Source organism: Phocoena phocoena, chromosome X (genome assembly GCF_963924675.1).
Source record: "Phocoena phocoena chromosome X, mPhoPho1.1, whole genome shotgun sequence".
NCBI classification, from domain to species: Eukaryota; Metazoa; Chordata; class Mammalia; order Artiodactyla; family Phocoenidae; genus Phocoena; species Phocoena phocoena.
This window is the reverse complement of record NC_089240.1, coordinates 41,614,713-41,642,570: the sequence shown is the minus strand read 5'-3', so window position 1 is coordinate 41,642,570 and position 27,858 is coordinate 41,614,713. Positions and strand designations below refer to the sequence as shown.

General features: G+C 37.7%; 1 protein-coding gene across 1 annotated transcript; it reads right to left on the bottom strand.

Annotated features, from left to right (window-relative positions):
- Positions 1-947: 947 nt before the first annotated feature.
- ZNF157 (zinc finger protein 157) lies at positions 948-26,420 on the bottom strand. Its single transcript, XM_065900152.1, is given in 5 exon segments — positions 948-1,099; positions 1,102-2,184; positions 3,119-3,214; positions 3,508-3,634; positions 26,349-26,420. Coding segments are annotated over 5 exon segments (1,530 nt in total).
- Between the last annotated feature and the right edge of the window lie 1,438 nt (positions 26,421-27,858).

The following is a 27,858-nucleotide window of genomic DNA, read 5'->3' as shown; positions in this document are numbered from 1 at the left end:
GGAGCCAACCAGAAGGAAAAAAGGAGCAAGTCCCTTCTTCTTTCCGCAGACTCAATGTTTATATTTAGTATCTCTTACTGGTAGGACCCAACAGGGAGTAGCAGCTGGCAAGACAGAAACGTGTTCTGTAGTCATGGCCCCAGCATCACAAAGCCGAGTATAGAAGGGTAGGTTTGGAGCTGAAGCACAATAGATTAATAACTGGCATACTGTCTACACCCTGGACCCATCATTTCCACTTCTAGATTTAAACACTAAACACAAAAATGATACAAATGTCTTTCAGTAGGGGAATGGAGAGACAAATAAATATATTTATCAACATGGATAGATCTTGGAAATGTAACACTTTGTGAAAAAAAGCAAGTTGCATAAGTTTAAAAATAGTGTGATACCACTGATGTAAAGTAGTTAAAAGAAATACAGCATTATATATTGTAGACTTCATATTACAAAGAAAAAATTTAGGGTAGATTAAAATTCTAAATGTTGAAAGTGAAACCTTCACTTTAGAGGAAAGTATAGGAGAATATTATCACCTTGAAACCAATAATGTGAAAACATAAAACCTCAGCAGAAGAAAAGAGTTAAAAAAATTAAATAACCAGTCACAGTCTGAGAGGAGATATTTGCAACACACATGACTGAAAAAGGATTTTTATATTTTCACATATTAAAAAAAAACAAGAAAAACAACATTTAAACCAAGAAGTAAAAGATAAACAGCCCATTAGAAAACAATGAGCAAAGGATATGAACAGTCATTGCACAGACGAAATAAAACAAATGGCCAGTCAACAGGTAAGCCAATGTTCAACCTCACCACTAATTAGGGAAATCCAAATGAAATGAAAACAACAATGAGCCACTCCCTAAGGCGATCAGGACAATTTTCACACCAACATAAGAGCCAAATTGTTACAAGTGCACTCTGTGTGCACCAGTAATCAGATGGCCCAAAGAGCTTGGTCAAATGGTGAGGGGAATCTTCTTAGAGAAGCTTTCTCCATAGTACAAGGCAAGGGCTGGCCTAAGTGAGTTCTCTGATGTTCTCTGAGGTGTGCTTTCTGGCAGAAGGCTTTCCCACATCCTTGGCAAAGGGTCTCTCTCCTGTGTCAATGAGGCATACTTGCACATAGAAGGCATTTCTGCATTCACTTCATTCATAAAGTTTCTCTCCTACGTGAGTTCTCCGATGTTGACACAGGGATTTCTTCATACTGAAGATTTTTCCACATTCACTACATTCATAGGGTTTCTCTCCTGAATGCATTCTCTGATGTTCAATGAGGCGTGCTTTGACATAGAAGGCATTACCACATTTATTACATTCATAAGGTTTCTCTCCTGTGTGAATTCGCTGATGTATTCCAAGAGATGAGTGCACCCTGAAAGATTTCCCACATTCGTTACACTGATAGGGTTTTTCACCTGTATGAGTTCTCTGGTGATTATTGAGAGTCATCTTCATTCTGAAGAATTTCCCACATTCACCACATTTATAGGGTTTCTCGCCTGTGTGAATTCTTTGATGTTGGTTTAGGGATTTTTTTGCACGAAAGTTTTTCCCACAATCACCACATTCATAGGGTTTCTCCCCTGTGTGAGTTCTCTGGTGTTGAGTAAGGGATATCTTAACACGAAATGTTTTCCCACATTCGCCACATTCATAGGGTTTCTCCCCTGTGTGAGTTCTCTGATGAATCATGAGGGTTGCCTTCTCAGAAAAGGTTTTCCCACACTCAGTGCATTCATAGGGTCTCTCTCCTGTGTGTGTTCTCCGATGTAGAATGAGTTGTGACTTCCTGCCAAAAGATTTTCCACATTCATTACATTCAAAGGGCTTCTCCCCTGTGTGAGTTTTCTGATGAGCAATGAGGTATGATCTTGCACTAAAGGTTTTTGCACATTCACCACATTTATAGGGTCTCTCGCCTGTGTGTATTCTCAGATGTTCAATAAGATTTGATTTCCTGCAGTAAGTTTTCCCACATTCATGACATTCAAAGTTTTTCTCTCCTGTGTGTGTTCTTTTATGTCCAACAAAGGCTGTTCTCTTGTAGAAGGCTTTCCCACATTCAACAGTTTGATCCAAAGTTTGAAGCTTCTGATGCTGAAGGTCATTATCATGACTGAGGGCATTACCCCCAACAGAATTGTTGGCACACAGCAGTGACAGAGAGCCTTTAAAAACAAATCAGATCATATCTCTCTCACTCAAAACCAACATAGGCTTTCCCTTGTCACAGTGTAAAATTAAAATGCTTAACAAAGCCTATAAAAATTCTACATAACTTAGCCCCCAGCTAACTCTCTGATATCACCTCTTAACACTCTCACCACCCACCATTAAGCCACACCAGCATCTTTGCTGTTCCTATGATATATTGCTCAGACTAGGCTTGGCACTTACTGTTCTCTCTGCTCAGAATACTAAAATTCCACATGGCTCTGTCTCTCTCACTTCACTGATGTTGGTGCACTAATGTTAACTTCCCCAAAGAGTCTTCTCTGACCACATTCCCCAAAAGCACAAACTCCATCACTGTCTGTTCTTCTTATCTTGAATTGATTTTCTTTTCACTACCAAACACCATGTATTTGTTTGTTTCTGGTCTCTTTCCCTCATTAGACTGCAAGCTCCAGGAGAACAGAGATATTACTTTATTCACTACTGGATCCCCACACCTAGAATGTGACCAGCATATAGTTGACCTCATTTAGGATTTGGTAGATGACGAAATGAATGTATGAATGATTGCTTGACAACAGAAGGCATCCAAGGCAATGGAGGGAAGGAAGGCAATTGAGAATACTAAAGAGAGACAGACTAGCTAAGAATAAATGTCTAAGCTGAGGCAGGCAGGGAAAGATAAGAGTGGTAAATGACTACAAAAATTGAGATAAAACAGGAGAGAGCACTTAAGTGTGAGCATGATATTGGGATGTAGGGTTTAGGTATCTAAAGCATGTAGACCTTTGTCCTCTGGTCATTTTCAAAGAGCAAGGGCCTCTGAAAAGAGATTCCTGAAAAACACTGCCCAAACTTAACCTTTGACCTGAATTCCTGAGCTCTTAATTCCCCTATTTTCCATATGTCTAGCTCTTGCTCACTCACCTGGGTAACCATGGCCTGAGGATTCCTCCTCTAATATCCACAGTTCTTCCCCTCGCTCCAACTTGAAGATCATCTCTGGTTTGGCCACGCAGAGGCCTGTTAATGGGAAATGGCACAGGACGTGGGCCAAGTTGTCTGAGCTTTAGGGCCTCTGATGGAGGAGAAAAGTGCATCTTCATGAGCTGCACAAGGAAGGGCGCCCATTGAAACCTTTCATTGGGGGAAGTGAGAACACACACACTCTTCCTGGTGCCCCAAACTGATAAATCATCTGTGACCCCTTGAATCTAGAACTAAAGTATCACTGAACTCTGCAAAGGCTGCCCAGGTTACAGCAACCAAGAAAGGAAACACATGCTACCAGGAGTTACATGGACAATAATCCTCACCCACAGACGCCAGGTTGCTGTAGTTCTCCAGCATCACATCCTTGTGCATGGTCCTCTGGGCAGGGTCCAGTCTGTACCACTCCTGTCGGGTAAAATCCACAGCCACGTCTTCAAATGACACAGATCCCTGTAACAACAATCTGCAATGATCAGAATGGGACACATGGAAAAGATGTGTGGGAACTAATTCTTTCAATAGAGCACTTTTGACAGTTGACTAGAAAAAGCTACACTGGTGTCAACTGAAAAAAAAAAGCACAACGTGAGAGTTGTGAGTTAAGTTTTATTTGGGGCAAAATGAGGACTATAGCTCAGGAGACAGCCTCTCAGATAGCTCTGAGGAACTGCTCTGAAGAGGCAAGGGGGGAGGTCAGTATATATGTGATTTTGGTGAAGGGGGTACATGCAGTTAAGCACACGTCTTGGTAGAAGGTTGCTGCTAGTCAGAAGGAGCAGATGTCTCCGTTAATGGTTTTAGTGCTTTGCTATATATGAGAAGATGCAAGAAATTGAGTTCAGAAAATTTTCTCCTGAAAATATCTAACTATCTGAAGGCCTGCTCTGCCAGTTTCTCCCAGAGCACAGAGTGTCTCATTCCTGATCTCCACCCTGAACTCCTTTTAGGGTATGTTGAAGGTCAGTGACTGCAGTGGCTAGTGACTTCATCCTTGTAGGGGCAGATAGCAAGTGACAGTTTTTAGCTGGCACTGGAAACCTGACCCTTTCTTTCTTGATACTATACTTTGGGGGAGGAAAACACAGAACAGTCCTGCTAGTGTATTAATTTTTCAATTCATGGAGAAAAGACCACTGACTACTGAGTTAACACTTTGTGCCTGGACCTGTCCCAATTGCTGGGGAAACAAAGATAGAGTGCCTGCTCTCAAGGAGCTCGTACCCCAATAAGGAGACTTGCACAGGCATGCCGTGTTTTACTGCGCTTCACTTTATTGTGCTTCACAGATATCACGCTTTTTACAAATTGAAGGTTTGTGGCAACCCTGCAATTGTCAGATGATGGTTAGCAATTTTTTTTTTTTCTGGTACGCGGGCCTCTCACTGTTGTGGCCTCTCCCGTTGTGGAGCACAGGCTCCGGACGTGCAGGCTCAGCGGCCATGGCCCACGGGCCCAGCCACTCCGCGGCATGTGGGATCTTCCCAGACTGGGGCACGAACCCGTGTCCCCTGCATCGGCAGGCGGACTCTCAACAACTGTGCCACCAGGGAAGCCCGATGGTTAGCATTTTTAAGCAACAAAGTATTTTTTAATTAACGTATGTACATTGGTTTTTTTAAACATAATGTTATTGCACACTTAATAGACTACAGTATAATGTCAATGTAACTTTTATATGCACAGGGAAACCAAAAAATTCATGTGTCTCGCTTTATTGCGATATTTTCTTTATTGCAGTGGTCTGGAACCAAACCTCCAATATTTCGGAGGTATGCCTAAATGTGAACACACACCTGCAATGATATGTTACAGGAGCTATGCTGGACATGTGTACAGGGTGCAATGGACTTTCACAAGGGATGGAATAAGATTCCAACTTGTGTTATTGGGGAGGTAGAGCTTTGAATCCTTAAACAAGAATATAATCTCCCTCACGAATATGGATGGGGCAGTAGTATGAGAAAAGGCAGGAAGACATGAAACACACATGGTGAGTTAGAGAACTATAAATAGCGCAGTATGACAGGAAAACAGTGCTTTGGGCTGTGATGAGATAAAGGGCTATAGAGATATTCAGGGGCAGACAGTGGAGGGATTTTCACCTTTTTTTTTCTATCTATCATCAGTCTCCAAAATACTTGACTCTTTATATGATCAGAATATTTTCTGACCTTCCCACAATATAGTTAGATTTATAAGTTATACAGAAGTATTATCGAGTAGGAGAAAGGGAGAGAATATTACCCTCCCTTGAGAGTGAACAGCTGGGTTGATGAACAGCTGGGTTGAGGCTGGTGCCACAATATTGAGATTAGCAAAACAGGAAAGACAGTGGGTTGGCAGAAGGGGAAATTGAGATAGATCTTGGACCTGAGCTGGAGTGTTTATGTCACATACTGATAGAGAGGTCCAGCTGGAAGGTGCATATATGATGCTGGATCTGTGAGAGGAGGCTAGGATAGACGAAGGATTGAGAGGCAGTAGCATTTCAGCACTAGCTGAAGCCACCAGAATAAACTGGGTGGCTAAGAGAACACAGAGCTTGAGAGAGGCATCAAATACAGAGTAGCAGGTACACCAATATGACATGAAGACTGAAAGGGGGTGGGAGGGGCTCTTGTGGGACAGAGAAAATGAGAGAAAGCCTCTTTTCTTTCTCATGCAGTCCTGCCCCAAAGTAAATCCCAGTGCCAAAGATGTAACCTTGCAGCAACAGGCTCCTCAAACTCTAAGGGAGAGGAATCCTCTTCTTTGGCCAGAGGAATAGTGGTCTGAAGAGTATGGGAAGGATCCCCATTGCCTTTCTTCTAACCTCTCACCACTTGGCCTCAAGGGCAAACCTAGTTGCAGAAAGTGAGTGCCAGGATGGAGATGAAAGCCCCAACTGTCCAGCTAGAGGACCAAGATGGGGAAGCCCTGGGAACAGGGGTGTGGGGGTGATCGCCCTAACAATATAGCTTCAAAATACATGAAGCAAAACTGAAAGAAGAAATGGGACAATCCACAAATATGGCTGCCAACTTTCATCACCTCTCTTAGTGACGAGTGAAAATCAACAAGGATACAGAAAAACTGAACACCACCAATCATCCAAGGAATTGTAGAACATTTCACTCAAAAACTGAGATTAACTGTTTCTTCAAGTATACATGGAATATTCACCAAGCTAGACCATATCCTGGATCATAAAACAAACCTCAACACAATCAAAGGGCCCACTGGGTACCAAGGAAAATTGACTTGGAACAATCAACTCTGAGATATATCCTAATTAAAACTATTAGAATTTAAAGGCAAAGAAAAATATTCCTCAGGGCCTCCAGGCAAAAGAATTAGATCGGCATCCATTTCTCAAAAACAACACAGAAAGCAAGGCAATAGTAGAACAGCACATTCAAGAAAAGTAAGGAAAGAAAGTACAAATAAAGGAAATTATATCCAGCCAAGATACCCTTCAAGTATCAAGGCCATCAGAAAAAGTTTTGAATAGGCCAGAATATGTGTGCCCTTCCTAAGGAATTTGCTAGAGCTTCACTGTTTAATATGGTAGCCACTAACCACATGTGTCTATTTGAGTTTAAATTTTGATGAATTAAAATGGAATAAAATTAAAAATTCAGTTCCTCAGTCACACTAAAGCACATTTCCAGTGCTCAGTAGCCACATGTGGCTGGTTACAGTACTGGACAGTACTGGACAGCACAGATACAGAACATTCCCATCACTGAAGGAAGTGTTACTGGATAGCACTATACTAAACAATGAGCTTCAACCAAAAACAATGAATGGGAAAATTCTGGCAAAAGGACTGACAGTAAGCATTTCATATATTTAACGGTAAAGATAAGACTAAAATAAGGCTGGGGTCATGGGTTGAAGGATAATGTATACACATTAAGTGTTCTGACAAAGTAGAAAAAATACAACTAAAATATGGGAGGAGAAGAGAAAGAAAGGGGAAAACTGAATAAGATCATTTACTGCTATATAGGTAACAGATGAGAGACAAATTAGATGGTAAAAGATTAATTTAAAAAAGGTAAATTGCGGCTTCCCTGGTGGCGCAGTGGTTGAGAGTCCGCCTGCTCATGCAGGGGACACGGGTTCGTGCCCCGGTCCGGGAAGATCCCACATGCCGTGGAGTGACTAGGCCCGTGAGCGATGGCCGTTGAGCCTCCACGTCTGGAGCCTGTGCTCCACAACGGGAGAGGCCACAACAGTGAGAGGCCCACTTACCGAAAAAAAAAAAAAGGTAAATTGGTAAAGCCATTATGGAAAACAGTGTGAAGATTACTGAAGTAATTAAAACTAGAACGACTGTATGATCCTGTGGTCCTGCTTCTGGGTATATGTCCAAAGGAAATGAAATCACTATCCCAAATAGGTATCTGCACTCCCATGTTCATTGCAACATTATTTGCAATAGCCAATATATGGAAATAACCTAAGTGTCCATCAGTGGATGAATGGGTAAAAAAGATCTAGTATATATAGAGTGGAGTAGTATTCATCCATGAGAAAGAAGGAAATCCTGCCATTTTCAACAACATGGATGAACCTGGAGGACATTATGCTAAGTGAAATAAGTCAGACAGAAAGACAAATACTGTATGATCTCACTAATATGTGGAATCTAAAAAAAAAAATTAAGAAGTCAAACTCAGAAGCAAAGAGTAGAATGGTGGTTACCAAGGGTATGGGGGAAATGAGGAGAGATGTTGGTCAAAGAGTATAAAGTTACATTTATGTAGGATGAATAAAGTCTAGAGATCTAATATACAAGCATGATGACTATACTTAACACTGTTTTGAACAATGGAAATATACTAAGAGAGTAAACTTCAGGTGCACTCATCACACACAAAAAATGGTAACTATGTAAGGAGATGATGTGTTAATTAGCTTAACTGTAGGAATCATTTCACTATGTATATGTATATCAAATCATCATTCTGTACACCTTAAATATATATAATTTTATAAATAAATATGTAAATAAAAAGAAAGATAAAAGGGTTGACTAAGAGTACTATAAAAAGGATTAACACAAAGGTAACCACCAGCATAAAAATACAAGTCTTCCTAACTACCAAAAAAAGTTTAGAGGAAACACTCAATAGAAAAAGAAACACAGTAAATATAACAAATACACACAGTAATTACATCATAAGATAAAATGAGAGAACTGAGAATATATTTGTATTATTTATATTACCAAACAGTAATACAAATAAATGTGAATAGGCTTACTTCATCTATTAAAATAAAAAGGTTTTCACATTGCCTTGTAAAGCAGAACCCAACACAATGCTGTATACAAGAGACATGCTTAAAATGGTCTTTCAAAAAGGCTAAAGTTAAAACGATGGGCAAAGATTTACCAAATGAAAACAATATAAAAGCAGGGATTGAAATCCTGATACCAGACAGAGTAGAATTCCAGAAGGATATAAGATAAAGTGCGATACTTCGTAATGTTACAAGCCCTGTTCACAATGAAGATATAACAATAAAAATATTTGTAAATATCTATGCACAAAGTAACACAGCAGAAGCCTACATAAGCTGAAAACTACAGAGATACAAAAAGAAATAGAAGCTTTCTCTAATGGGAGACTTTTAAAGAGAGAGAGAAAGGCGGGGGAGGGAAGGAGGGAGAGAGGGAGAGAGAAGGAAAGAACAAAAGAAAGAAACACTATACCCAGATCATACAGAATATACTTTTTCTCAGGTGTACATGGAACATTCACAAAACTTGATCATATACTAGGGCACAAAGAAAACAATCTCAGTAAGTTCCTTAAAATTGAAATATTACAAGCAACACTGATCACAATCAATAAAGAAATTTAAGAACTAAAAATGGACAAGCTGATTCTAAAATTAATATAGAAATAAAACCACAAGACTTAGATTAGCCAGAGCAATTCTGAACAAGAAAAAAGTTAGAGGACTTACATTACCTCATTTCAAGACTTATAAAGCTACAGTTTTCAAAACAGTGTAGTATTTTTGTAAAGATATACATGAGACGGACTTCCCTGGTGGTCCAGTGGGTAAGACTCCATGCTCCCAATGCAGGGGGCCCAGGTTCAATTCCTGGTCGGGGAACTAGATCCCGCATGCTGGAATGAAGATCCCGCATTCCACAACTAAGAGCTGGCGCAGCCAAAATAAATAAATAAATATTTTAAAAAAGATATCCATGAGACAAAATAGAATTTAGAAATAGATTCACACATATATGATCAATTGATGTCTGACAAAGGTGTCAAGAATATTCAGTGGGGACCTCCTAGGGAAATGGAAATAAAAACAAAAATAAACAAATGGGACCTAATCAAACTTAAAAGCTTTTGCACAGCAAAGGAAACCATAAACAAGACCAAAAGACAACCCTCAGAATGGGAGAAAATATTTGCAAACGAAGTAACTGACAAAGGATTAATCTCCAAAATATACAAACAGCTCATGCAGCTCAGTATCAAAAAAACAAACAACCCAATCCAAAAATGGGCAGGAGACCTAAATAGACATTTCTCCAAAGAAGACACACAGATGGCCAACAAACACATGAAAGGATGCTCAGCATCACTAATCATTAGAGAAATGCAAATCAAAACTACAATGAGGTATCACCTCACACCGGTCAGAATGGCCATCATCAAAAGATCTACAAACAATAAATGCTGGAGAGGGTGTGGAGAAAAGGGAACCCTCTTGCACTGTTGGTGGGAATGTAAATTGATACAGCCACTATGGAGGTTCCTTAAAAAACTAAAAATAGAACAAGCATATGACCCAGCAATCCCACTACTGGGCATATATCCTGAGAAAACCATAATTCAAAAAGAGTCATGTACCACAATGTTCATTGCAGCACTATTTACAGTAGCCAGGACATGGAAGCAACCTAAGTGTCCATTGACAGATGAATGGATAAAGAAGATGTGGCACATATATACAATGGAATATTACTCAGCCATAAAAAGAAACGAAATTGAGTTATTTGTAGGGAGGTGGATGGACCTAGAGTCTGTCATACAGAGTGAAGTAAGTCAAAAAGAGAAAAACAAATACCATATGTTAACACATATATATGAAATCTAAAAAAAAATAAATGGTTCTAATGAACGTAGGGGCAGGACAGGAATAAAAACACAGACATAGAGAATAGACTTGAGGACACGGGGAGGGGGAAGGGTAAGGTGGGATGAAGTGAAAGAGCAGCATTGACATATATACACTACCAAACGTAAAATAGATAGCTAGTGGGAAGCAGACGCATAGCACAAGGAGATCAGCTCGGTGCTTTGTCACCACCTAGAGGGGTGGGATAGGGAAGGTGGGAGGGAGACATAATAGGGAGGAGATATGGGGATATATGTATACATATTGCTGATTCACTTTGTTATACAGGAGAAACTAACACAACATTGTAAAGCAATTACACTCCAATAAAGATGTTTTAAAAAAAGAATATTCAGTGGGGAAAGGATACTCTTCTCAACAAATGTCTCTGGAACAATCAATCAGTCATATCCAGAAAAACTTCAGAATTCCTGAGGGATAGTTACTGAACTGTTAAGACTGGTTACCTCCAGAAGGTGAGATTATGAGGACTCTTCAAATTAAAAATTTTATGTTTCTGATCATTTAGTTAAGGTAGTGTCCATCAGTTTTCTCCACTGTAAAGTTACCAATTTTCCCTATGTAATTAATGAGCAATGTGTAGGAACATACCTTGAAACTATGTAAATGTATTGCTCCTCATTAAACTTTCATCGAATAGCTTTGGCATCCATCAGTGATTCTTGCCTGGCTTAATTATTACTAACTAGAATGGTTGCAAAAGGTTATTTTTCTAACTCCATCATTCTTTCCACATTACTAGTTGCCACCAGACCTTAAGGAAGGGCTTTTCCTTTCTCCCTCGTTCATACATTTACTATCAGTATGGACTCAAGGTTTATCTTAGTCTTCAGCCAGGCTCAACACCCAGCTGAGTACCCAAAGGCCATATGCACATATGTGGGTAAATGGCCAGAGGGCAGGGAAGAAAGTTTTCTGGGACTCTTTGACATGGAAGAATAATGCACTATGATTCCAAAATCTGTTGGTCAAGTCCTAACAGGGGCCACAGTTAGATTAAAAGGATATAGGGATGCAACAGTTGATGGAATTAAGGCGAAAATCTGCATGAAAATGGGAATATTTGAAAAGACTTTATGTGAACTGTACCTCCTTCATCTAAATGTATTCCTGAGATTGATATTTATGTCTGACTGGGGAATACTTCTCCTACGTAGTATTATAAAACAAGAGGAGTATAAGTTCATCCCTTGGCCAGTATTAATTGCACATGATAAATGAGAATCTTTATAATTGCCTAAGCTCATACAAGTTGTTATTTTGAAACAGTGTAGAAAATGTGGTGGACAAAAAAAGTTACCATTTTAATTAATGACATGTTAGAAGCTGGAGTGCTGGTCCAACAAATTCTCTTAGAATAGCCCTGAGTGGTCCATGAAAAAGGTGGATGGCTCAGGGAGACTAACAGCAGATCATCAAGGCTTAAATAAATTAGTATCACCTAATAGCATCAGTACTTCCTGATATGGTTTCAACAGTGGAAAAATACAGGAAGCTAAAGGAGACTGGTTCTCAGTGACTGATCCTGCAAATGCTTTTTTCCCTATCTCAATATGGGAAGAGTCAGCTACAGTTTGCTTTCATGTGGGAAGGATCCTAATTTACATTTACTGTACTGTCAAAATGTTATTTGAATTCACCAGCTGTCATAATTCAACTGTCATAATTTGGTTAGAAGGGATTTAGACTTAATGCAGGTCCCAAGTATAATAATATACTACATTGATGATATCATAATATCGGAAACTGAAGATTGAACAAGGACTGACTTAAATGCAACAGTGACACATATGATCAACAGAAGCTAGTTGATAAATCCAACAAAAATCTAAGGGCCCACTCAAATGGTGAAATTCTTAGGAATACCCTTGGCAGGAGCCACATGTGACATTCCACAGGCAACAAAAAATGAAGTGTTGTTGCCTACCTTTGGTACTAAGAAGAAACACAGCCCATGATTGGATTACATGGATTTTGCAGGATACATGGTCCACATCTGCAAACATTGCTAGCTCCTTTCTATAAAATGACCCAAAAGAAGGCCATATTTGTATAAGGGCCTGAAAAAAAGTAAGTTATGTCTGAATTGCAAAAAGTGGTAGCTCTCTTTGATATCTTTGGGCATCATGAACGGAATGCTGCTGACAACAGGCAAAAGTGGAATTCAAGAGGGAATCTTATGCTAGAGAAAGAAACATTGTTGCAATAATTCAATTCTGTCTTTTTTTTTTTTTTTTTTTTTTTTTTTTGCAGTACCCGGGCCTCTCACTGTTGTGGCCTCTCCCATTGCGGAGCACAGGCTCCAGACGCGCAGGCTCAGCGGCCATGGCTCACAGGCCCAGCCGCTCCGCAGCATGTGGGATCTTCAGACTGGGGCATGAACCCATGTCCCCTGCATCGGCAGGCAGACTCTCAACCACTGTGCCACCAGGGAAGCCCCAATTCTGACTTCTTGATGGTTCTTCCTTTATAAATCAGTTTCCTCTGGATGCTCCTTGAGAAAAAGCATGGCAGTTTACTGCACAGGCAGAAAGACCAACTACATCCATGGTGCACTCTTCCAGTGGAGACATTTGGACACTGTTGGGGATGGTACTTTATCCATGCCACGTCATCTGGACATTGATTAGCAATTTCTTATTTGGTAATGCTCCTCCTGCACAGACTTCTTTGATAACAACATCATCAGAACTCTCAAATTGTGCACCATCTAGCAACTCAGAAAAAAAGAGAACCAGCCAGAAAGGAGTGTCGGAAAAGCATGGGGAAGACTTCAAAAAGGAAGGGAGACAGATTAAGGACTCAATGATGGTGAAGATGAAAACACTTGGAATGCAAATTCTACTCAACAGATGTAGTGAGATTAGAACAATACGTGCAATAATCATTGCATTTCTCTTACAATTTAATTCAACTAAAATTCTACTGGGATGTAGGATTGCTTTATGTTTTCCAACTAATCTTTATTTTAAAGTGTCTCTTTAATCCTGCTTAGTGGATGTGGGTTAAAACTGTCTAACTCAGAAAAGTCAAGAGAGAAAATAACGATGAACTGGTTGCAAAGTCCCTGCATATGGCAACCAACTGTCAGAAGCCTAAAGAATCTAAAGGTCATATATATAAAATAGATAAATAAGGTCCTACTGTATAGCAAAGGGAACTATATTCAATATCTTGTAGTAACCTATAATGAAAAAGCATATATATACTTATATATATATATGTATAACCGAATCACTTTGCTGTACACCAGAAACTAACACAACATTGTAAATCAACTATACTTCAATTTTTAAAAAAAAAGAATCTAAAGGTCTGACACAACTTCCTTCCATCAACTTTCTTATGTAGTATTTTATGTACCCAGTATCCCTATGCTCTCAGATGGCATGCTTTGTTTAGAAGTATTTTGGTCAAAAACTCTTAAGCCCACACAAAGTAACTGGTATATCACTGAGTAACTTGACTTTGGGTCAGATGCATTTTAATTACCCAATCAGAGGATAATTAATGTTCACCCTTTCTCTTATCACTCATTAACTGTAAGCAAAATCTTATAGGTTTTCATCTTACTTAAACACTGAATGAAAAAAATATTTTCAAAAAGAGAAAGAGCCATAGGAGTCCTGTAATAGCATTTATGACAAAGTTGTAATTGAAGATACTGTTTCCATCATCCATATGAAGATCCATCAAAAGATTTCTTAACTCTCAAGTATCAGGAGACCTTTACTATAGAGGAATTATCGATTTCTCTGTGGGGGTGTTGAAATTCATGTGTTTGATTGGACTTTTAACTCTGTTATGTCGTCCCAGAATATCAAAGATAAATCTTGACTTCAAAGTTTCTAATTGTGTAGGATTGTTGACCAACATGCCTAAATTCTAAAACTTGTTTTGATATCTTCTTCTTTTTATTTCCCTTCCTTTTATCCTAATATTTGTCTATTTATACTTAGAAGCTCCCTAAAAACCACAGGAAAACAAAATTAATAAGTAAATAAATGAACAAATAAAAACTGGCTGGAGATGTGGCCATCTCTAACTCTTTTTTGGAAGATCTGGGAAGGAAGAGCTGGAGAGGGGTAGAGCACTGATCAGGAAAAAGTTGACACGCATTGCCCAGAATCATCAGCCTCCAAACAATATTACCGTTTAGTGTGAAGAGGAAGATTTTTCACTGTCATCCACTGAATTCCTCACAATTTAGTGAACCCTCTCCTGTGACACAAAAATTCAATTTCCCAAAAAATATCTTTAACAAATAATCATGGATGTATGTAAAGAAATAAATCGAGGAGTTTCACCATCAAATTGTCAATTATAATGAAAACTTACCACCATTGCCAGTGCTCAAAGGATGGAGTGCTATGTAACCACTAAAATTATGTAGAAAATTATTTCTGGACATGGAAAAATATTTATCTAACACTCCCAATGTTTCTTTTTTTTTAGAAAAGGCAACCATTCTTATTAGTTTTACTTCATTTGCCATTATTTGTTATATTATAGGATAAACCAAGAAAGTAATTGTGTTAATGTCATTATAACACCTCCACCAAAAAAAGATATGTAAGTATAATAGCAAAGAAGTAAAAGTTCTGTAATTTTAATCTGAACTGGAAATGAGCTCTGTGTTTTTTTTCTCTCTTAAGAAGTAGGCTGATTTCTGCTTCTGGGAAAATAGAGTAAATATACTTCTCCCCATTCCTCCTGCTAAGTATGACTAAAAACTCTGAACACCATATACAAAACAAAGTTGTAATTCAAAAAAATACACGCACCCTAATGTTCATAGCAGCACTATTTACAATAGTCAAGACACAGAAGCATCTTGTATCCATCAACAGATGAATGGATAAAGAAGATGTGGTATGTGTGTGTATATATATATATATATATATATATATATATATACACACACACACACACACACACACACACACACACATATATATAGTGCCACTTGGTACTGATGAGGTGACGCCCTCTCTTCCCCAGCTGGAGTGAAGTCAGAGGAAGCCAGCTAAAACAGGTTTAAATAAGAACAAGATTCTCATAGCATAATACCAAAAATGCCTAGGTTTCAATTGACAATCACTCATATCAAGAACCAGAAAAATCTCAAACTGAATGAAAAAAAATCAATAGGTATCAAGACTGACATAACAGAGATAATTATCCAACAAAGATTTTGAATCAGTCATCACAAAAACGCTTCAGTGAGCATGTCTCAGGAAAAAAATAGAAGATATAAAAAAGACCCAAATGGAAATTTTAGACCTAAAAAACACAATAACTAAAATTAAAAACTCAATGGGTGGGGGCCTCCCTGGTGGCGCAATGGATAAGAATCCCCTGCCAATGCAGGGGACATGGGTTTGAGCCCTGGTCCAGGAAGATCCCACATGCCACGGAGCAACTAAGCCCATGCACCACAACTACTGAGCCTGCGCTCTAGAGCCCGCAAGCCACAATTACTGAGGCCCACATGCCACAACTACTGAAGCCTGTGTGCCTAGAGCCTGTGCTCTGCAGCAAGAGAAGCCATTGCAATGAGAAGCCCTCGCACAGCAACAAAGAGTAGCCCCCGCTCGCCACAACTAGAGAAAGCCCATGCACAGTAACAAAGACCCAACATAGCCAAAAAATAAACAAAAACAAAAAACACACAAAAAACCTCAATGGATGGCCTCAACAACAGAACAGATGGGACAGAGGAAAGACTCAGTGAAATGGAACACAGAAGAATAGAAATTACCCAGACAAAATTGACTGGAAAAATACTGCCTCAGGGACCTGTGGGACTGTAGCAAAAGAACCAACATTCATGTTATCAGAACACAAAAAGGAAAAGAGAAAGAGGATGGGGCTTTAAAAGTACATGAAGAAATAATGGCTGAAAACATCCCAATTTGGCAAAAGACATAAATTTACAGATTCAAGAAACAGAGCAATCCCCAAATAGGATAAAACCAAAGAAATCCACACCAAGACACATCCTTAAACTTCTGAAAACTAAAGATTAAAATATATGTACTGAGGGACTTCCCTGGTGGTCCAATGGTAAAGAATCCACCTTGCAATGCAGGGAACGCGGGTTCAATCCCTAGTCAGCAAACTAAGATCCCACATGCCGTGGGGCAACTAAGCCCGCATGCCACAACTACTGAGCTCGTGCATCTCAGCTAGAGCCTGCATGCCACAAACTACAAGGCCCATGTGCTCTGGAACCAGTGCACCACAACTACAGGGCCCACGCACCCTGGAGCCTGTGTGCCACAACTAGAGAAGAGAAAACCCACACGCCACAGCTAGAGAGAAGCCCATGCACCACAATGAAGAGCCTCCGCACCACAACAAAAGATCGCACTTGCCTCAACGAAGATCCCACATGCTGCAACTAAGACCCGACACAGCCAAAAATAAATAAATAAAATAAATAAATAAATCTTTAAAAAAATAAAATAAAATATATGCACTGAAAGCCATGAGAGAGAAACAACACCTTACAAAACAATGTGAATGACAGCAGATTTCACATCAGAAACCACAGATGCCATAGGAGGTAGCATAACATTTTTCAAGTGCTGAAAGAAAAGAACTGTCAAGACAGAATCCTATATCATGAAAATATCCTTCAGGAATGAAGGAGAAATAAAGATATTCTCAGATGAAGGAAAACTAATAGAATTTGTCACCAGCAGACTTACCTTAAAAGAATGGCTAAAGGAAATTCCTTAAACAGAAAATGAAAGATAAAATAAAGAATCTTGGAACACCACAAAGTAAGAAAGAATACAGTAAATGAAAATGTGGGTAAGTGCAATAGACTTTCCTTCCCCTCTGGAGTTTTTAAATTATGTTTGACAATTAAAGGAAAAAATGTTAACACTGTTTGATCTGGTTCTAAATGTATGTAGACAAGATATTTAAGACAATGATAAACAGGAGACTGCAAAGGGGATTAAAGGGAGGCAAGGTTTCTACATTTCACTCAAACTGGCAAAATGATGATAGCAATAGACAATGATAAGTTATGTGTATATAATGTAATATCTAGAGCAACCATTAAATGAACTATACAAAGAAATACACTCAAATACACTATATGTAAATCAAAATGGAATTCTAAAATATGCTCAAGAAACTGATAGGAAGACAGGGAAAAATAAAACAGAAAACAAAGCAGAGAGAACAAACAGAAAAGAAAGATAGTAAATGTAGGCCTAACATATCATTAATTTCATTAAATGTGAATGGTCTAACTACACCAAATAAAAGAGACTCACAGAAAGGATTAAAAACATGACTCAACTGTATAGTATCTAAAAGAAAGTCACTTCAAATATAGCAATATAGGCAGGTTGAAGGAAAAAGTATGGAAAAAGATATATCATGCAAACATTAATTAAAAGAAAGCAGAAGTATTGTCCACTATACCTCAATAAAGCTAGAAGCATGAGTAGCTATATTAATATCAGATAAATTAGAATTTAGAAAAAAAAATTACCAGACACAGAGAGAGATATATAATGATAAAAAAGTCAATCCATTAAGAAAAACAAAGCAATTCTAAATGTGTATGCAGCAAACACAGAAGCAAAAGCTGATAAAACTGAAAGAAGTAGACAAGTTATAGTTGGAAACTTCAACACCCCTTCTCTCAACAATTTACAGAACAGCTAAACAGAAAATGACCATTCTCAACAACACAATGACCCAACAGGATCTAACTGACACTTACAGAACACACCACCCAACAACAGCAGAATACACACTCCTTTCAAGTGTCCAAGGAACATATAGCATATCTTGGGCCGTAAAACAAACCCCAACAATTTTAGAAGAATTGAAATTATACAAGGCATTTTTTCTGACTACACTGGAATCAAACTAGAAATCAATAACAGAAAGATAACAAGAAAATTTCCATATACTTAGAAATGAAACAATACACTTCTAAATAATCCATGGTTCAAAGAAGAAGTCCAAAGAAAATCCAAAAAATACAATGAACTAAATGAAAATGAAAAAAATACATATTTACAATTTGTGGAACACATCTAAAGCATTGCTGAGAGGAAAATATACAGCACTAAATGCATACATTTGAAAGAGGAAAGTCTCAAATCAAAGATTTAAGGTCCCACACCAAAAACCTAGAAAAAAAGACCATATTGAGGATAAGTTAAGAGTACAAACTTGGAACTAGTAGATAAGTAAGTCCAAGAGAGCTAATGCACAGAATAGTGATTATAGTCAACAACACTGTATTATACAAAGTTGCTAAGAGACTAGATCTTAACTGTTACTGCCACAAAAAAGAAATGATAATTATGTGATGTGATTGAGGTGTTTGCTAATGCTACAGGGGTAATCATATTGCAGTATATAAATGTATCACGTCAACACATTGTCACTTTTTTTTTTTTTTGGCTGCACAGGACAGCTTGCAGGATCTCAGCTCCCCCATCACGGATTGAACCCAGGCTGCAGCAGTGAAAGCCTGGAATCCTAACCACTAGGCCACCAGGGAACTCCCAACACATTGTCACTTTAAACTTACATAACGTTATATGCCAATTATATTTCAATTTAAAAATAAAGAAAAAAAGACCAAAATAAACCCAGAGCACACAGAGGGAAGAAAATAGAAGAGAAATTAATGAAGCTGAACAGAAAAACAATATATAAAAGTCAATTAAACAAAGAGCTGGTTCTTTGAAAATATCAATAAAATTGATAAACTTTTAGTAAGACTGACAAAAAAAAAGAGAAAGGACACAAATTACCAATATCAGGAATGAAACAATGAATATCACTACAGACCCAGCAGACATCAAAAGAGAAATTACTATGAACAATTCTACACTTATAACTTAGATGAAATGAACCAATTCTTCAAAAAACACAAACGACCACAAGTCATCCAATATGAAATAGATAATTTAAGTAGCCCTGTACTATTAAGGAAAATTTATCCATAATTTAAAACTCATAAAAGAATCTAAAAAGAATGGATATATGTATAACTGATTCACTTTGCTGTACAGCAGAAACTAACACAACATTTTAAATCAGCTATACTCCAATAAAAGTTTTTTAAAATAAAAAATAAAACTCACCCAAAGAAAGATATCTCTGGCCAGATGGTTCCCCTGGAGAATTTTACCAAACTTTTAACAAAGAATTAACACAATTACATAATCTCCTACAGGAAACAGAAGAGGAGGTAATTCTTTCAAACTCATTCTATGAAGCTAGTATTTTCCTAGGATAGGTGAAAAGGGGCCCCCCAAACATATCCACATCCTAATCCTTGGAATCTATGAATATCACCTTACATGGCAAAAATAAAAAGGTCTTTGCAGATGTGATTAAGGATCTTCCAATAAGGAGAGTATCTTGTATTATCCAGGTGGGTTCTCAATGTGATCACATGTATCCTTACAAGAGGGAGGCAAAAGAAGATTTGACGCACACAGAGGCAGTGATGTGAAGACAGTAGAGAGATATTTGAAGATGCTGGCCATGAAGAATGAAGGGATGAAGTCACAATCCAAGGAATAGCTGCAGCCCCCAAAAGCTGGAAGAGGCAAGAAACAGATTCTCCCCCAGAGCCTCTGCAGGGAGTAAAGCCCTGTCAACACCTTGATTTTGGTCCAGTGATGCTTATTTTGGATTTCTGGCCTTTAGAACTATGAGAGAATAAATTTCTGCTGTTTTAAGCCACCAAGTTTGTGGTAATTTGTTGCAGCAACCACATGAAACTAACACATTCCCTGATTACAAAACTGGATGAATATAGTATAAAAAAGAAAACTACACAGCAATATCATTCATGAATATAGAGGCAAAATTTCTTGACAAAATATTAGCAACTATAATTCATTAATATATTAAAGGAATTATATACCATGACCAATTAGGGTTTATTCCAGGGATGTAAGGCAGGTTCAATATTCAAAAGTCAATCCATATAGAAAAAGCACTTGAAAAAATCCAACACCCATTCCTGCAAAAACCAGAATAGAAAGAGAAATACAGAGGAACACCCTCAATTTGATAAACAGCATATAAAACAAAACTACAGCTAACGTTATACTTCATGATAAAAGACTGAAGACCAAGAGCAAGGCAAGGATGTCTATTCTCACGACTCTTATTCAACATAGTGCTGGAAGTTCTAACCATTACAATAAGGCAAGAAATGGAAATGAAAGGCATACAGAATACAAAGGAAGAAATTTAACTGTCCCTATTACCAGATGAAAAGGTCATAGAAAGCATAGAAAAACATACAAAAACCAAGTGTTTTTCTGTATGTTAGCAGTGAAAACGTGGACTCCAAAATAAAAAATATGAAACCATTGATAATTACTCAGAAGTATGAAACACTTAAGTATAAACCTAACAAAACTAAACGTTGCAGTAAGTTAAATTGTTGTTTACTTATTTGCAGTAAGTTCACTTCTTGCAGTAAGTTAAATACTGCAACACACTAGCAATCTTGAGAAAGAAGAACAAAGCTGGAGGCATTACACTATCTGATTTAAAACCCTTGAACAATGCGGGATTAGGGGCATTGACCCTCTGCGCAGTTGAAAGTCCATGTATAGCTTATAGTTGGCCCACCATATACTTGGTTCCTCCTTATCCCTAGTTTCTCTGTATCCACAGATTCAACCAACTGTAGATCGTGTAGTACTGTAGTATTTACTATTGAAAATAATCCACATATAAGTGGATCCACACAGTTCAAACCTGTGTTGTTCAAAGGTCAACTATATATTACAAAGCTACAGTAATCAAAACAGTATGGGAGAAAACTGTAACTCAAAAAGTTACATGCACCCCAATGGTCACTGCAGCACTATTTACAATAGCCAAGACATGGAAGCAACCTAAATGTCCATCGACAGAAGAATGGATAAAAAAGATGTGGTATATATATACAATGGAATATTACTCAGCCATAAAAAAGAATCAGATAATGCCATTTGCAGCAACATAGATGGACCTGGAGATTATTATACTAAGTGAAGTAAGCCAGACAAAGACAAATATCATATGATATCACTTATATGTGGAATCTAAAAAAAGACACAGGGAGTTCCCTGGTGGCCTAGTGGTTAGGATTCAGCGCTTTCACTGCCGTGGCCTGGGTTCAATCCCTAGTGGGGGAACTGAGATCCCGCAAGCCTGGTGGTGCAGCAAAAAAACAAAAACAGACAGATACAAATGAACTTATTTACAAAACAGAAACAGACTCACAGACACATGAAACAAATTTATGGTTACCTTATGGTTACTTATGGTTACCTCCCCTTTACCAAAGGGGAAAGGGGGAAGGGATAAATTAGGAGTTTGGGATTAACATATACACACTACTATCTATATAAAATAGATAACCAACAAGGACCTACTGTATAGCACAGGGAACTATACTCAATATTTTGTAATAACCTATAAGGGAAAAGAATCTAAAAAATTATATATATATATATATCTGAATCACTGTGCTGTACCCTGAAACTAATACAACATTTTAAATCAACTATACTTCAATTAAAAAAATATAAATAAATAAATAAATTTAGTGAAAAAAAACCCCAGTATGGTACTGGCATAAAAACAGACACAAACAACAACAGAACAGAATAAAGAATAAAGAGCCCAGGGATAAACCCATGCATATATGGTCAATTAATTTATGACAAAGGATCCAAGAATATACAATGGGAAAAGGACAATATCTCAAAAAAATAGTGTTGCGAAAACTGGACAGCCACATGCAAAAAATGAAACTGGATTACTATCTTACACCATATAAAAAATTAACTCAAAATGAATTAAAGAGTTGAATATAAGACCTGAAACCATAAAACTCATAGAAATCATGGGCAGTAAGTTCCTTGACATCAGTCTTAGCAATGATTTTTTTGGATCTGATTCCAAAAGCAAAGGCAATAAAAGCAAAAATACACAAGTGGGACTACATCAAACTAAAATGGTTCTGCACAGCAAAGGAAACCATCAACAAAATGAAAAGGCAACCTACTGAATGGGAGAAAATATTTGCAAATTATATATCTGACAAGGGGTTAATATCCAAAATATATAAAGAACTCATACAGCTCAATAGCAAAAAACAATCCAATTTAAAAAAGGACAGAGGATCTGAATAGACATTTCTCCAAAGAAGACATAGCAATGGCCAATAGGTACATGAAAAGATGCTCGGGCTTCCTTGGTGGCGCAGTGGTTGAGAGTCCGCCTGCCGATGCAGGGGACACAGGTTCGTGCCCTGGTCCGGGAAGATCCCACATGCCGCAGAGCGGCTGGGCCCGTGAGCCATGGCCGGAGCCTGTGCTCCACAACGGGAGAGGCCACAACAGTGAGAGGCCTGCGTACCACAAAAAAAAAAAAAAAAAAAAGATGCTCAACATCACTAATCATCAGTGAAATGCGAATCAAAACCACAGTGAGCTATCACCTCACACCTGTTACAATGCCTATTATCAAAAGGATGACAAGTAACAATTGTTGGTGAGGATATAGAGAAAAGAGAATCCTTGTGCACTGTTGGTGAGAATGCAAATTGGTGCAGCCATTATGGAAGACAGTATGGAAGTTCCTCAAAAAATTAAAAATAGAACTACCATATGATCCAGCAATTCTACTTCTGAGTATTTATCTGAAGATAATGAAAATACTAACTTGAAAAGATATGTGCACTCCCATGTTCATTGCAGCATTATTTACAATAGGCAAGATATGGAAGCAACCTAAGTGTCCATCCAATGGATGAACGGATAAAGAAAATGTGAGATAGATATAAATATAGATATAGATATACACACATACACAATGGAATATTATTCAGCCATGAGTAAGAAAGACATCCTGCTGTTTACAACAACTTGGATGGACCCTGAGGACATCAGGCTAAGTGAAATAAATCAGACAGAGAAAGACAAATAGTGTATGATCTCACTTATATGTGGAATCTAAAACAAAACAAAACAAACAAAAAAACAAACTCATAGATACAGAGAACAGATTGGCGGTTGCCAGAGGTGAGAGGAGAGGGTAAAATGGGTGAAGGGAGTCAAAAGGTACAAACTTCCAGTTAAAAAGTAAATAAGTCATGGGGATGTAATGTACAGGCATGGTGACTATAGTTAATAATATTATATTGGATATCTGAAAGCTGCTAAGAGAGTAAATCTTAAAAGTTCTCATCACAAGAAAAAAAAATTCTGTAACTATGTATGGTGATGGATGTCAACTAGACTTATCATGGTGATCATTTAACAATACATACAAATATCGAATCACTATGTTGTATATCTGAAACTAATATAATATTGTAAGTCAATTATACCTCAATTTAAAAATAAATAAAAGTATGGTATTGGTAAAAATAGACAAATTTATCAATGCAACAAATAGAGAGCCAGAAAATAGACCCACACAAATAGAGACAACTGATCTTTGACAAAGGAACAAAAGCAATTCAATGGAGAAAGGACAGCCTTTTCAATAAATGGTGTTGAAACAATTTGATATCCATATGCAAAAAGAAAATATCTAGACACAGTCCTGACAACTTTCACAAAAATTAACTCTAAATGGATCTTAGACTTATAGGCAAAATGCAAAAATATAAAACTTCTGCAAATAGGGAGTTCCCTGGTGGCCTAGTGGTTAGGATTCCAGACTTTCACTACTATGGCCCAGGTTCAATCCTTGGTCAGGGAACTGAAATCCCACAAGCTGCATGACGCAGCCAAAAAAAAAGAAAGAAAGAAAACTTCTGCAAATAACAGGAGAAAATCTAAGTGACTTTGGGTTTGGCAGTGTTTTAAAATATAACACCAAAAGTACGTTACATGGAAGAAAAACTGACAAGTTGGACTTTATTAAAATTTTAAAATTCTGCTCTGTGAAAGACACTGTTAAGAGAATAAAGAGACAAGCCCAGAACAGGAGAAAATACTTGCACGACACATAACTGATAAAATGACTTGTATTTAAAAATATACAAAGAGGGACTTCCCCCATGGCCCAGTGGTTAAGAATCCATCTTGCAATTCAGGGCATGCCAGTTTGATCCCTGGTCAGGGAACTAAGATCCCACATGCTGCAGGGCAACTAAGCCCACGTGCTGCAACTACTGAGCCCACACGCTCTGGAGCCAGTGTGCCACAACTACAGAGCCCATGTACTCTGGAGCCCACACACCACAACTAGAGGGAAGCCTGTGCGCCCCAACAGAGAACCCACGCACTGCAAGGAAAGATCCCACGTGCCGCAACTAAGACCCACCCAACACAGCCAATAAATAAATAAATATTTTTTTAAAAAAATTTTAAATAGTAAAATAAAATATACAAAGAACTCTTAAAAACCAACAATAAGAAAACAAACAACCCCATTACAAAATGGGCAAAAGATCTGAATAGACACTTGACCAAAGAAAATATATGGATGGGAAATAAGCATGTAAAACCATGTCCAACATCATTTTTCATTATGGAATTTCAAATTAAAACAATAAGATACCACTACACACTTATTAGAATGGTTAAAATCCAAAAAACTGACAGTATTAAATCCTGGCAAAGATGTGAAGCAACAAGAATGTTCGTTCATTGCTGGTAAGAATGAAAATGATGAAAAACTGTGGCAGACAGTTTGGTAGTTTCTTACAAAGTCTTACCATGTGACCCACAATTGCACTCCTAGTCATTTACCCAAATGAAAGGAAAACTTATGTCTACACCATAACCTGTACATATATGTTTATAGCAGCTTTATTCATAATCACCCCACACTGGAAACGACCAAGGTGTCCTTCAATAGGTGAATGGATAAGCAAACTGTGGTACATCCATACAATGAAATATTATTCAGTGATAAAAATAAATGAGCTATCAAGCCATGAAAAGACATGGAGGAAACTTGAATGCAAATTGCTGAGTTAAAGAAGTCAATCTGAAAAGGCCACAGACTGTATGATTCCAACTATATGACATTTTAGAAACGGCAAAGCTATAGACAGTAAAAGAGTGTGGTTGCCAGAGTTTCAGGCAGGGGGAGAGGAAAGATGAATGAATAACTAAAGCACAGATGAAACCGTTCTGTATGAACTGTAATGGTGGATATATGTCATTATGTATTTGTCAAAACACATAGAATGTGTAACACAAAGAGTGAACCTTACTGTAAACTGTTGACTATAATTAATAATAATGTATCAATATTGGTTAATTGTAACAAATGTACCACACTAATACTACCATCTCAATTATTCTGTAAATCTAGAACTACTAAAAATTAGGTCACTTAATTGTTTTAATGCTCTTAGCATACAATCCAGCAATTGCACTCATGTGCATTCCTTCGATACAAAAATCTTACACAATCACAGCATCCTTATTCATATCAGCCAAAACCTGGAAACAACCAAGATGTCCTTCAACTAGTGACTAGTTAAGCAAACTGTGGTAAATCCATAGCATGGAATGCTATTCAGCAATAAAAAGGAACAAACTATTCATATATGTGACAATCTGGACGAATCTCCAGAGAATTATGCTGAGTAAAAAAAGCCAGTCCCAAAAGGTTACATACTGTATGATTCTACATATATAACACTCTTGAAATAACAAAATTATAGAACTGGAGCACAGATTATTGGTTGCCAGGGGTTAAGGAGGGAGAGGGCAGGAGGGAAGTGGGTGTGACTATTAAAGGGCAATATGAGAGATCCTTGTGGTAAAGGAAATGTTCTGTATGTCAATATCCTGGTTGTGATACTGTATCAATACCAAGATTTTGCAAGATGCTATGATGGGGGAAACTGGGTAAACAGTACATCAGTACATTGCATTTGAATTTACAGTTATCTAAAAATCAAAATTGGTCTAAAAAATACAAACTTTTGTCTAAAATTTTTTTTTAAAATTAAAAAAATGGGGAAAAGTAGGCTCCTCTTACTTACCTCAAATGATCTGCCAGGTTGTCCTGGAACCAGGGCAGGAAACCTCTGGGGTGATTTCCCATTAGCTGGCATGTTGACTCTGAGTACCAGCCCACCTTCCAAAGCTGGAGAGGCCTTTGTACGTGGGCTGCAGTCAGAATAAATGGAAGATCCTGCAGCCTCCAATATGCAGAAAGTTCAACAGCTCCACAGAGACACCAACAAATCCTAAAAGGACATATCCACGTCATCACTGTCATTCCACATTCGCCCCACAAAGTTCAGCAACTCCCACTCTGAGTATTAGTGAGGGTAGATTGTGGAAACGATCATGATATTTGGAGTCAAATTAATGAACTCAGAGTCTGTTACTCTTGGGTGGCTCCACAGAGGGTGCTTCACACTTTAGCCAACCAGCTCATACCTCAATTCCAGGTTCACGGCAGATCTGGGTTTGGGGAGAAGGTGAAAGTGAGGCAGTGAATGGTGCTGAAGCTCCATGGGGTAGGCAGGGGAAGGACTTGTCCATGGGGTCCTGGTGAGTGACTGTGGCAGCAAAAAACCTGGAAACCTGGTAATCTTAATGAAAGGGGTCTCTTCTGTCCACTTTAATTATTTCACCATTTTAGGGTGAAAAATCCCTCTTAAATTCTTCTGCGGAGAAGCTCTGAGCCTCTTCTTTCCAGAAGATGATTCAACATTAATAATATTGATTAAATCAACAAATTAGAGGGGGGGGAGGAAACATGCTGGTTTTAACTTACACCAAAAAAGCATTTGACACAATTCAGCAGTCATTACTAATAAAAACTCAAACTAAAATTAGGGAGGAAGTAAATCACTTAAATATCACAAAAATCATTTACAAAACACATCCCTGAAATACTATGCTAAAAAGTAAAATGATGAAGCAACTGCCATTAAAATTAGTAAAAAGATAGGGATGTCTGATACAACTCAAAATTGTTTTTTCTGGCTATAGGTCACACAATAGAAGACAAAATAATCAGAATAAATATTGCAAAGAAATGAAAATGTAGCTTTCTTTGCCAGTGATATGATTTTATACATAGAAAACCTACCCCAGACTCTACCAGAAGTCATAGGGTAACTTGATAAGGGGCTGGATACAAGATAAAATTACAAGATCAGATAGTTTTTTCCCTGTATAATAATGACCAAATGAAAACGGAAAAAAAATCCGTTAGTAATGATAACAAGAAAAATATAAAATATGTAAAATAAACTCTTTAAGGAGCCGCACCTATAAATTTAAAAAGTTAAAAAAATTGACAAATATAAAATAGTCACACAGACATACCATACCCCTGGATAAAAAATTTAATTAAAATGTCAACCCTCCCAAAACATTATAGTAATGTAAAGAATAAATGAAAGAGAAAAATTAAACACAAAGCTCAATAATAAGATGGTGTATATAACATTTTGTGGAACGCAACTAAAGAGACTCTTAAAGGGAAATTCATGTTTTCAAATGCATTTTAACAAAGAAAGGCTGAACATTAATGAA